General features: G+C 34.1%; 2 protein-coding genes across 5 annotated transcripts; one reads left to right on the forward strand and one right to left on the reverse strand.

The window, feature by feature from the left end:
- Positions 1 to 1,086: 1,086 nt before the first annotated feature.
- Positions 1,087 to 7,323, forward strand: LOC143634913 (O-fucosyltransferase 7-like). 4 transcript variants are annotated; one of them, XR_013153959.1, is made up of 12 exons: positions 1,087 to 1,361; positions 2,375 to 2,461; positions 2,956 to 3,058; positions 3,151 to 3,218; positions 3,342 to 3,430; positions 3,517 to 3,697; positions 4,419 to 4,547; positions 4,617 to 4,750; positions 4,838 to 5,051; positions 5,577 to 5,765; positions 6,338 to 6,433; positions 6,981 to 7,148. XR_013153959.1 is itself a non-coding variant. In XM_077102869.1 (12 exons), exons 1-12 carry the CDS (start codon positions 1,197 to 1,199, stop codon positions 7,141 to 7,143), a joined length of 1,614 nt encoding a protein of 537 aa, XP_076958984.1. In that variant the 5' UTR covers positions 1,088 to 1,196; the 3' UTR covers positions 7,144 to 7,323. The 4 variants fall into 4 exon arrangements, 3 of the variants coding, with proteins under 3 accessions (XP_076958984.1, XP_076958987.1, XP_076958986.1); XM_077102869.1 differs by having other exon boundaries at positions 1,088 to 1,361; positions 5,577 to 5,761; positions 6,981 to 7,323; XM_077102872.1 differs by lacking the exon at positions 2,375 to 2,461 and having other exon boundaries at positions 1,204 to 1,361; positions 2,947 to 3,058; positions 5,577 to 5,761; positions 6,981 to 7,319.
- Positions 7,324 to 8,090: 767 nt separating this feature from the next.
- On the reverse strand, positions 8,091 to 10,098 carry LOC143634886 (3-beta-hydroxylase-like). The gene is made up of 2 exons (XM_077102852.1): positions 8,999 to 10,098; positions 8,091 to 8,750 (listed from the first exon to the last, which is right to left on the reverse strand). The coding sequence occupies exons 1-2, from the start codon at positions 9,872 to 9,874 to the stop codon at positions 8,151 to 8,153; spliced, it is 1,476 nt and encodes a 491-aa protein (XP_076958967.1). The 5' UTR covers positions 9,875 to 10,098; the 3' UTR covers positions 8,091 to 8,150.
- Positions 10,099 to 12,577: the final 2,479 nt, after the last annotated feature.

Here is a 12,577-nt window from a genome sequence, read left to right on the forward strand (position 1 = left end):
TTATCTTGTGTTTACCCTGCGCGTGCGCGAATGAATGTATTTATTAAATATTGACACCCAATAGTGTCACGAGTAATGAAACAATATGTGGCGCCCCGATGTATAATCCGCCTTTGGTCGGGGTGTTACATCAACTTTCCCTCTATTATTAAGTAATATAATTAATATCATTTTGGAAATTTCGGGATGTTACATCAGGTTTGGGTCGGGTCGGGTTAATCAGGTTCGGGTATTTTGGACACCCCTAGTTCATAATGTGAGACACACCCTTCACTTGTTGAACCATGGTCCGTGTCATTGACCTTTTCCATTTTGTCTTATCCGCTATCTGGATAGTTGACTTTGAGAGGTGAAACACGATCTGTGTCTCACGAAGACACAATCATGTTTAACTTTGTGAGTGTCCTTTGTCTTAACTCGAGAAAGAAAACACGAGATATGCTTTGCGAGGCACTTCCTATGCTTATGCAGTCTTCTTTGTCTTTTCCTCAGGGTGAAAGAATGGGGCGAGTCTTCGGAAGCACGTCGCTTGCTTTGGCCAACAAGAACCGGATTTTCAACATGAGAATGCTTGTTTTGTCTTTCAATGTTCCGTTTCTCCCTAAAAATCAAAAGCAAACAAACATTTATTTATTCACTAAACTACTGAGCCCCGAATGATATGAAATATATGTACGTATTCACGCACATCAACAAATCTATCACTTTCATAATAACTTGATAAGTTTAATTCATAATATTCATCAAATACGTGTAAAAATTAAAAATTTATAACACTATAGATAATCTAATTAAGAGCTTTATTATTTTATCTAATATAAGATCAATCTCGTATTACAGTCCCGTCCCAACGCGTGAGTTTTAAAAACTAATTTTCATTTACTTTGCAAATAATTTAAATTTAGTTTATCAAAAAAAAAAAAAAGAAATAAAATCCCCAAAAGTCAAGCAAAATTCCATCTACCAAGTTTTCTCTTTCCTAATAAAAATTTAGTCACAATAAATGTATAAATTCCATCACTGATCAAAAAAATAAAAATAAAATAGAGAGAGAAAGAAAGGCACCCCCAAAAACCAAAAATCATTCCTTTGAAGATCTTGATTAATACAATTACAATTAACAAAACCTGTTGTTGGTGGGGTGTGTTTGAAACTGTTGCTGGGTCTGCTGTGTTTGTTTCTTAATAATAATAATAATGCAAAAGAAGAGATGGAAGAAGTTAGGGTTGATGAGGCGAGTGCTGACGTGTGCCATATTCTTGATTTCAATGGTGGCTTTGCTTTCTGCACATTTGCATCTCTTCTTCCCACCTTATTATTCACAACTCTCTTTGCTTCCTGATCCTTACAAGCTTCCTACGGTCAGTTATTATTATTATTTTTTATTTTTTAATATTATTATTGATTGGTCTGATTAGGGTTTATGTTTTTTTAACTTTTCTTGAAATGTGGTTATTTTGCTAAAAAGTTTTTGTTTTTTTTTGGGTAATGTTTGATTATTTTGTAAACCAAGGTTTGTGGGCTTTGATCACTGTAAAAGTTGCTAATTTGGGTTACCATTATTATTATTATTATTAATTTTTAATTCTAATATTATTATTGATTGTTGATTGGTGTAATTAGGGTTCAAGTTTTTTTGGGTTTTTTTTTTGTTTGATTTGCTGGATTATTTATAACTTTTCTTGAAATGTGGTTTTTAATATGCCAAAAAGTTTTGTTTTTTTGGGTATTGTTTGATGATGTTTTTATATTGTAAAGATTAAATTGAAGGAGTTATTTGGTTGCAAAGATTTGTGGACTTTGATCACTGAAAAGGTTGCTAATTTGGGGATATCTTTGATGAATGGTAACTTTATATTATAAAGATTTGTGGGTTTTTATTGGTTCTACATATTAAGCATTTGTTAATCCAAATGGGAATTTTAGGGGGTTTGGGAATTTCTGTAATTAAGATATGAATCTTGTTCTGTTTGCTGATTAATACTCTAGTCTTGGTTCATTTATTGGGTTTATTCGGTTTTCAAACTGATATTTTCTGATTTGGTGTGCGATTAGCGATAGGCACAATTTGGTATTTTGATATACTAAATGATCTAATTATTATTGGTCATAGTTTACGGGCTTTATTCTAATTTTTGAGTTAAAAATTGTATTAAACTATTTCATTCCCAAATGTACTTTTCTGATATTCTTGTGGTGATTTTGAATTGAGAATGAAGGATTCAATTAGTATGAAGTTAGAGGCTATATGTTCTGTTTCTTGAATTTGAGGTTCCTTTTTCGGACGTCTAAATTAAAATGTCTGATTTGTTATTCTTTTTTGTCTGTGGGATCCACACGAATGTTACTGATCTTGGGTAATTTAACTTTGTAGCAACACGAAATTCAATACCAAAAGTTGAGCAGAGAGCGAAGCTGGATTCGACCTCATTTGTCAAAAGCTCCTCTCCCTGCTCTCAAGGTTAACGCGCTTCCCTTTTAACATTTATACAACTTTTAAGTCCTTTTATGCTTTTAATTCCCGTTTACCAACTTATTTCAAGAAGTTTGCTATCAAATTGTCAATCATGGGATTTAGAGGGGTGTTGTGTTAATACACTTAGTTTTTTGTTGTTTTAACTTATAACCGTGCTACCATTCCTGTAAAATGTCAGAAAACACTAGATTTTGAAGGGAAAATTGCAATATAAATAAGTGTTTTTTTATAATGGTATTATGTAGTTTAATGGTTTTAGTCATGGATTTTAAAAATCGAGTGACCAAATTAGGGACGGGGTGATAGTGGGCCGCTATCTTTTTTTGCATCTTGTTCAATTTGGGAACTACTTCTGGCTTAAATTTGGTTTGCATTTTGTAAAAGTCCTTTTATTTTAGAAGTCAGGATTAGTGCGTGTATTTGTATTGATACAATGTAGTCATGCATCTTTCATGTTTTCACTCCTTTAGACTTGACAGTTGGATGGTGCTTCTAACCGCTCGTTGGAATTCAACAAACTTTGGAAGCCTCCTCCTAACCGTGGCTTCACCCCTTGTGTCGACCCAAGTCCATCCTATTTAGGTAACCACCTCTTCAATCTTATTATATATAAATGTTTAAAAATAAAATTAACCAACTTTTTTATATTTCGTTTTGTTTATTTTTTACCTCAGCTCCACAAGAAACTCGAGGTTACTTACTTGTTCATACAAATGGCGGCCTCAATCAAATGCGCGCCGGGGTACGCTAAACTATTACTTATTTGTTCATTTGGCAGATTATTTTTCATGATAATATAATAGAGAAATCATATATTTGGTTTATGTTTTTATAAATATCGACTTGTCTAACTTTTTTTTCATAGATATGTGATATGGTGGCTGTTGCTCGTATTATAAATGCTACTCTCGTAGTGCCAGAGCTTGATAAACGCTCATTTTGGCAAGATACAAGGTTCGATATTCCAAAATTATTAAAAAAGGGTATATAATAACTTTGGTTTTGGATACGTAAAAAAGTTTAATTTGTTTGAAATGCAGCAACTTCTCTGATGTGTTTGATGAAGATTATTTCATTAGCGCGTTGGCTAATGATGTAAAAATAATCAGAAAGCTTCCAAAAGAACTAATGACCGCCACCAGAGCCGTTAAGCACTTTAGAAGTTGGTCAGGTATTGATTACTATGAACAAGAGATTGCAAGCTTGTGGGATGATTATCAGGTAAATTAATTTGGTTTTTTTTGCACTTGATTTTCCATTGCAAATAAACAATGGTTCATGAAAAAATTAAATGTAATAATCATTTGATATCAGAATTTTTTTGTCAAAATTTGCTAAGTCTTAGCAGATTTAGTTTTTACTTTTTTCAAGCAGACGATATGTTTAAATTAGCAATTTTTCATTTTTTATTTAAGTTTTGAGTGTCAAATACATGTTTTCCAAATTCATGGTTATAGTGCCTTTTTTATTTTATTTTATTTTATTTTTTAGTTATTCACTTTATTGTGCCTGATTATGTGTTGCCAAATAATGAAATAATTGCCCAAGAAAATAAAACATTTGCTTTACAAGAATCAGTGATCATTGAGAATTTGAGGAAATTTAAATGTAAAAAAATGTCATATTATTCTTTACAAGTTTTCTTTTCTTATTTAGTTTTGAGTGTCAAATATAATAATATATATTTCCCAGATTTCTTGTTGAGTTTCTTTTACTACATTTTTAGACCTTTCTTATTCCCCTTTATATTGGATATTATGTTTCTTGTAGCTATTGACTTCTCACCAAAAGATTAAATGAATAAGAAAGGTCTAAAAATGTAGTAAAAGAAACTCAACGAATATATTCTTATCTTGTGACTAAAAATATTTCTTTTTAGATTCAAGGTGAAGGTATGACAACTAATAAACTAATACTTTAATAACTTAATCCCTCTTTTTAGGTTATTCGTGCAGCAAAATCGGATTCAAGATTAGCCAATAACCACCTTCCTCCAGATATTCAGAAACTGCGTTGTCGTGCATGCTATGAAGCCCTTCGTTTCTCGCCTCGTATAGAAGCAATGGGAAAAGTATAAAATTTAATTTAATTTGAATTATGGGAACACTTTAGCATATTTTGATTGATAATATCTTTACAGTTGTTGGTGGACCGAATGAGGTCTTATGGTCCTTACATCGCTTTGCATTTGAGGTATGAAAAAGACATGCTTGCGTTTAGTGGATGCACACACGATTTATCGATCGAAGAAGCTAACGAGCTTACTGCTATCAGGTAAAATATATTATATATTATTATTATTATGTATAGTCTTGATATTAAGTATAATTATTCTTGGGTATTTTTTTTTGTTTTTTTAAGGGAAAATACATCTTACTGGAAAGTGAAAGATATTGATTCCACCGAACAAAGAGCAAAAGGGTATTGTCCGTTAACTCCAAAAGAGGTTGGAATATTCCTTCGGGCCCTCGGATTCCCTCCTACAACGCCTATATATATTGCTGCTGGAGAAATATACGGTGGGGATTCACGTATGGCTGATATTACCTCTATTTTTCCCATTTTAATGAGAAAGGTGTGCATCTTTGACCTTTGACTTCTTTGATTCTTACTGTTTGAAGCTAGTGGTATTCTTGTTGAGAAGTTAAATCTTGATATAAAAAAAATATTGGGAGGAACCAAGAAAATGAAAATGTGAAATGACAAAATTAGGATCTAGTGGCTTCCTAGTTATTGAATTGACTTAATCCTTTGACTTTGACTTCTTTCTTTCTCTTACTACTTTAAGATAGTGGTGTTCTTGATGAAAATTTGAATCTTGAAATTAAAGAAAATATTGTGATGACTGATGGAACCCACAAAATGAAAATGGGAAATGACTAAATTAGGATGCAGTCATTGGGTTGACTTTTTTCTTTGACTTTGACTCTGAGTTTGTTCTTTTTCTTACTGTTTGAAGAAAGTGCTATACTTGTTTAAAATTGAAGAAAAATATTTTTTAATTAAATCTTAATAAATTGTTTGCCTCTTAATTTCTAGAGAAACCAGAACTCCTAAGTAAATTAGACTTGCAATCACATATCAATTTCTTTTGTTGAAGGAAAAATTAGCAACAGCTGAAGAACTTGATCCTTTCATCAACCATGCATCCCAAATGGCTGCTTTAGACTACATTGTATCTGTGGAAAGTGACATTTTTATCCCCTCTTATTCGGGGAATATGGCAAGGGCTGTTGAAGGCCATAGACGCTTTTTGGGACACCGAAAAACTATTTCTCCTGACAGGCAAGTAATTAGTTTTGCCATTTTTCATATAATTACGGCCAGTGTTTAACAAAGAACCAATATAACGGTTCAAGAAGTTGATTTATAAAATATTGATGTATTTGATTTTTTTCCGGATATCTTTCTTTTGTTGTTATTAAAGGGTATTTTGGGGATTTGAGTCTTGAAATCTGTATTTATTTTATTTTCCCTTTTCTAAACAATTATGGTTAATAATATTTAACGAAAAACCAATAATATGGTTCAGGAAGTAGATTAATAACATACTGATGCATATGTTCTGTTGTTATTCAAGGGTATTTTGGGCATTTGACTCTTGAAATCTTTATTAATTTTTTTTAACAATTTTAAAACAGTTATGGTTGATATATAACAAAAAACCAATAGTATGGTTCAGGAAGTGGATTTATCAAATATTGATGCATCTGATTTGGTTTCACATATCCTTCCATTTGCTGTTATTAGAATTTAGAGGGTATTAATTTGGTATTTGATTCTTGAAATATTTGTTGGTCTTTGCTCATTATTCATTGATATGGCCTTCTGATATATTAAATATTTTCTTTTTTTCATCAGAAAACTCCTTGTTCGAATTTTTGACAAAATTGCTAATGGCACAATGAAAGAAGGCAAGAAACTTTCAAGTCGGATAATTGAAATGCACAAAAGACGGTACGTTTATCATTTCTCCCGTGTTGATAGTCATTGTTACGTAATGTGATTCATAAACGAGCCTGTGTTTTCGGGCTCACTTGTTTATATTTTAATCAAACATGTCAACCCGCCAACCCATTTACGACCCTTTTACCCACTTATTACAGTCAGCTAACCCGTTTATGACCTGGTTAACATGTTTAAATCTTGATTACAACCCGCCAACCCGTTTGACTCTTTTAGACAAATGGGTAAAACGGGTCATATTTGGGTTACATGATTTTGCGAGTGTCTGGGTTGTGGTTGACGTCTTAACCACAAATTCGGATTTTGAGTATATTTCGGTTACACTAATTAAATCCTTGTAAATCATGTAACATTTAAAATAAAAAATGAAAATCTGTAAAGTCGGCCCGATTCGTTTTTTTTCCGATTTTAATTACACGCAAAACCGAAACCAAACTGAAAATTCAGTTTTCACGTAAACATAACGGGTTCGCTTATTTCGGTGTTCCAGTTACGGACTGGTTTTTTTTGGTTTCATTTATTGGTGCGGTTGTTGCAGGCAAGGCTCACCAAGGAAGCGAAAGGGTCCAATCACGGGGACAAAAGGAACCGACCGGTTCCGTTCAGAAGAAGCGTTTTATGTTAACCCGTTGCCCGATTGCTTATGTCAAAAGGAATCAACAACAGTATATGGAAATAGCACCAGCGCTGTCCTCAAATAGGCCCTGAAAACGACTTGTTTTGTGTCCGTTTCGAGGCATGTGGGAGCAGCTGACGTGGAGGGGGCCGCCTTTGCGGGTATATCTTGGGAATATAGATACATTTTAGATGAGGTATCATGTTTAGAAGCATTGGATTGGATTTGGGTGGGATATTATACTTAAATAGAATTTGTGACCTTAAAAGAGTAGTGTTTTACGCCCTGCTTGCGGTGCACGCATATAATGTATATATGTGTGAACCCTCAGGTGGGCAAAAGCGAAATTGCACTAATTTTGACGTTATTTTACCAATATCGTGAAAATAACGTTAAAAGTGGCGGAAGGTTAATTAGGCATCATGTGGTGGCGTTGATAGCCGAAAGACAAGGGTGAATCGGTCGGTGTCCCGATGGTTGAGTGTTATGTGTCTTATGTCCAAGGCTTGATGCAAAACTACTATCGAGCCGAGGGTCTCACCGGAAGCAGCCTCTCTATCCCTATGGGGTAGAGGTAAGGCTGTCTACATCTTACCCTCCTCAGACCCTACTATAGCTTTGCTATTGGTGGGATATACTGAGTACGATGATGAAAAGAGTAGTGTTTTGTGTAATTCAACATGTTCTTGTTTACAGCAATAAAATAGAAAAAGAAAGTTTTAGTTAGGTGTTACATCTTTCTTGTTTCCTAGATGTTTTATTAATACTTCTACATTTCAAAATAAAATGATTTTGGACATAACAGAATTATCCGAAACGGTCCGACAATTGTTGTTCTGTCCAAAATTTTAAATAGGGTTTAGGTTTTATATGCAATGTATGCTTTGTAAGCTGCAGTTTACACATTATAAACGAAAGTTTACTACAAAATTTTATTCCATCTTTTTCTTCGTCTACGCAATTTTGTTTGGTATCGATGTGTAACTCAGTATTAAATTTTTTCATGATAAATATAACACCAATTTTATTTTATTAAATTTCACGATAAATAAAACACCAATTTTATTTAAATTCTACAACAAGCTAGTTCACTTAAGAACAGGGGGTTGCGGAAACTAGCAAAGGACACTTCTTATGAACCGTCATACCATTGGTCTCACACATGTTGAAATTCTCTTCACCCACCAAAGCCAAATCAAACTTATACACCAAATTGGCCAAAACAAGCTCGTTAACGACCATAGCAAATTGAATACCTGGACACCCACGTCGTCCAGCACCAAATGGTAATAACTCGAAATGCAACCCTTTGTAATCGATAGGGCTTTTCAAGAACCTCTCTGGTTTGAACTCCTCGGGTTCTTCCCAGTTTGAAGGATCTCTTGCTATTGCCCATGCGTTAATCAACACTTGAGTGTCTGATTGGATGTCGTATCCCTGTAGTTTGATGTCTTCGGTTGATTGGTGAGGTACAAGTAGTGGAAGTGGAATGTGGAGTCGTAGGGCTTCTTTAAAGACGGCTTTTAGGTAAGGCATTCTGTCTAAGTCGTCTTCCGTGATGAGTGATCTTCCTTGGCCTACTTCAAGTGCCTCTTGTTTCAATTTTTTCATCACTTGCGGGTGCCTTAAGAGCTCGCACATTGTCCACTCTAGGATTGTAAAAGTGGTGTCAGTTCCAGCAGTAAATACGTCCTACATGAAACCATGAATCGGTAAAAACACATATACATTCAAAAATCTTAAGATTTTAACCATACAACGTAGACACAAATTCACAAGAAACTTTGGTCAGATGAATAGTTTTTAGGATCCTAACATGTGAAAATATGAAATATGAGGGTCCCTAGACTCATCTTATTGTTTTATACAAGCTGCCCTAACACATATGTAAATGTCATATATAGATGCATGATTTGAAAACTTAAAAGAAGATATGTTACCATAATAATTGCCTTGATCATATCTCTTTCAAGACGAAAACCTGTCGTGTTCTCTCTTTGAAATTCTAACAAGATATCGACAAGATCTCGATCTTGAACACCGTCTACATTCTTATTAACATGTTCATCAAGAACACCTTCAAGAAACTCATCAAACTCTTTGGCAACTTTATCGGCTTTCCGGTTTAATCCACTCAACCAATCCACCCACCTTAGCGATGGGATATAACTACCGACACTAAAGCATCCCAACACTTCCATAAGCCTTAGTAACAAGCTCTTAAACCTCCTCCCTTCATAAGTCCTCCCCAAAGCCACCCTACAAACCACGTTATTAGTAAGTGTAATAATCAACTCACTTAAATTAAACGTTGAACCATTCGCTTTTCGAATCTTTTCCATCATAACAACCATCTCATCCTCTCTCACTTGACGATATGACTGAACCCTCTTGCTGCTTAAAAGGTGGAGCACTGCAATGCTCTTAACCTGCCTCCAGTATTCTCCATATTGAGAAAATGCTATATCTTTGCATGCATAAAATACTCTATTAGGGATGTTTAAATGTGGTCTGCCTGAAAAGACTTTATCATGGGTTTTCATGATGTCTTTGGCTGCATCAACCGATGAGGCTACGAGTACTGGTACCGTGCCAAGGTGAATCAACATGAGTGGACCATAGGTCTGAGCCATGGCTTGAAGGGCATGGTGTGGGCTTGAGCCTAGTTGGAGAAGGCTTCCGATTAATGGTAACTTTGGTGGAGATGGTGGTAGGTTTTTGCGGGATTTTGATGAATAAAATGATGATTTTAGAAGAAGTAATGTGAGAATGCAGGGAAGAGAAGAAAAGAGAAAAAGTTGTAGCGTGAAAGACATTTTGTTTTTTTTTTATGTTCTTGTGAATCTAGAGAGGTTGTATATATGGACTCAAGGATGCATGATAAAATTGTTAAATTTAACCTTTTTATTATTCAAAAGAAATCAAGTATCTTTTTTTAACATGTACAAGCAAACAACAACTTGGGTAATTAACTTAATGGTAGAGACTTATGTGTTTTAACGGAAAATCTCAGGTTCAAACTTGTGGCATAAAATTAGTTTAGACAAAAACAAAATGATATTAGTTTAGGAGAAAAGACAACCAAGAGAATGACCTACAAGATTAATAATGACACATATGGTACAAATATTATAACATATCAAAATGGAAATTCACTCGTGATAAAATAGATATCCATAAGAGCAAGACATGATGTGACAAGTGATGAAAGTGACCAAAATTGTCGTAATATGGACATGACATAAAGAAAGATGTGAGTTATTGTCTGTTTTTCTACATTTTTTTCAAATCTTTTGGTTTTTTTGAAGGAAAATTTGCAGTGGTTGAAGAACTTGATCCTTTCATCAATCATGCATCCCAAATGGCTGTTTTAGAGTTTAAAAGTTATAAGATGTTTGGAAAAGTTAAACTTTGTGAGTATATAAGTCATAAGTTACAACTTTGTAACTTATAACTTAAGACTTTTATAAGTCATAAGAAGATAAAATAAGAAATCCCAAACACTTCCTTAATATTTTCATCTATTACTCCTTGTTCGAATTCTTGATAAAATTGCTAATGGCACAATGAATTAATGAAAGAAGGCAAGAAAGCTTTTCAAGTCGGATAATTGAAATGCACAAAAGACGGCACGTTTATCATTTCTAGTGTTACATCATTGTTGTAGGGATAAGATCGGTACCGTACCCTTACTTGTACTCGAAAGTACCCGTACCAAATTTTATGGTACGGGTACGGGTATGAGTACTTTAGGCATGATACTAGCTTTGGTACCACTTTGTTCTTTTTTTAAAAAAATCTCAACTAAACTTGGTATCGATACCGGTACGGTACTGATAATAGGTTATTTATAACACCAAAATCGTAACACCACAACCAAAACATAATACCAAAACCAAAAAATTGTGGAGCCGCATGTTTGATGGTGACACGTTTGATGGTGGTTGTTACCGGTTATTGACCAGAAGAAGAAGAGAAGAGAACTAGGGTTTGATTAGAACTATTATCCAATCCTTAATATTTTGATTATCAAAGGTTTCGAAAAGTCCGTTTGAAGCCTTGAGGATATCCTAATAAAAACACGATTAGAATTGATATAATGATAAATATTTATGTTTCCCGTGTATATTTTATTTAATATTTTAATTGTTTTTGTTCGTTTTTAGTCTAGATTCGTATACTACTAACGTTTTTATGTTTCGTAGGTTCCGGGATTTGATCATGATTAAAAAGGGCGAAAAACGAGCTAAAACGAGCCGAAACGGAGATCCGGAACGCATCAGGAAGGAAACAGACAGAGAATCGGTCAGACCGGGCCGGTCTGACCGGCCTCCACGAAGGAGCACGCCGCGCCGCGCGAAGGCAGAAGGCTAAAAGCCCTTGGCGCGGCGCCTAGGCACAGCTGGGCTAGATTATTTTCGTTTTTGCTTCTTGTCGGGCCTTGTTTTGGGTATTTAAACACCTTTAACTTAATCCTGACATAACCTGAAAGCCACCAGCCGAATTGGAGAGTTCTTGGAGCTATTTTACGAGTATCGTGGTGATTTTGAAGGCAAGAGAACATCCGGTGAAGAGCTAGACGTTTAAGATCGAAGAATACGGGTTTTATCGCCTTTAATCTTTCGTTCTTTATTATTTCACCATGTTTTCGTTATTATTTACTTTGTTTGAGTTAGACTTTATGATGCTAGGCTAAACTTTATAAGCTACCTAGGTCGTGATGAACCTTAGCTCGGTTTGATTTTATTTGGATTTTCGTTTTCGTTATGGATATTATGTTCTAAGTAAACGTTTGAGTTTTATTTAGTTAATGCGTATGATTGTTTGGTTTTGTTCACTTGAATTTATTGTTTCACATTGCCCTTGTTGATTGTTTCATAGGATAGGGTTTTGTTGGGTCATTTACTGTGTGTTATTGACTAGTTTATGATTGATATCGATTAAGATCATAGAAATAATAAAATCAATTAAACAAATAAAAGTGAGCTGCTAGTCTAAAAAGCTGTAAAGTGATAGGCTATTAATAGATCTTTGCTTGTCGGGATTGCTAGATTTAGTTCTTCGTAAGGAGTCCGTCTAGGTTTGATTGTCATCTTAGTCTATTAAATTAACTGGGCTTGCTTTGCTATCTTTTGAATTCCGCGCTGTAAGTTAGGTTTTCGTCATAAAATATACTTAGACATAAGCATTTAAATAACCGTAAGGAAGTTTAATATAAAACTGGTGAGTCTTAAAACTTGTTAGAAATGCATAGGCGTCTTCTTGAAGTTCAAGGGTCCTGTTCGGGTTTTCTGTCAAGGGTTTATCTTTTGATCCCGGTTCCATAACTTGCGTCTTTCCATTTAAATTAATAACCGTAACTTTGGGGATTCCGGCCTGGGTAGTTATTTTAATCATCTGAATTAATCCAAGTTTTCTAAATTGTTTATTAGTTAAAACTAATTAGGGTTTAAGTTTTATTAGTTAATTAATAAGTAATTATTATGTTTTATTATTATTATTATTATTATTATTATATT

The sequence above is a fragment of the Bidens hawaiensis genome, unplaced genomic scaffold (assembly GCF_021521415.1).
Source record: "Bidens hawaiensis isolate Kalapana, Puna unplaced genomic scaffold, B.hawaiensis_p1.1 tig00007270_1, whole genome shotgun sequence".
NCBI classification, from domain to species: Eukaryota; Viridiplantae; Streptophyta; class Magnoliopsida; order Asterales; family Asteraceae; genus Bidens; species Bidens hawaiensis.

Excerpts from the sequence above, each read along its gene's own strand:
- LOC143634913 (XM_077102869.1), top strand. The coding sequence starts at position 1,197 with ATGCAAAAGAAGAGATGGAAGAAGTTAGGGTTGATGAGGCGAGTGCTG. Across the intron at positions 1,362-2,374 it reads ATCCTTACAAGCTTCCTACG|CAACACGAAATTCAATACCA; the intron begins GTCAGTTATTAT and ends TTAACTTTGTAG. Across the intron at positions 3,059-3,150 it reads CCCAAGTCCATCCTATTTAG|CTCCACAAGAAACTCGAGGT; the intron begins GTAACCACCTCT and ends TTTTTACCTCAG.
- LOC143634886 (XM_077102852.1), bottom strand. The coding sequence starts at position 9,874 with ATGTCTTTCACGCTACAACTTTTTCTCTTTTCTTCTCTTCCCTGCATT. Across the intron at positions 8,751-8,998 it reads TGATCAAGGCAATTATTATG|GACGTATTTACTGCTGGAAC; the intron begins GTAACATATCTT and ends GGTTTCATGTAG.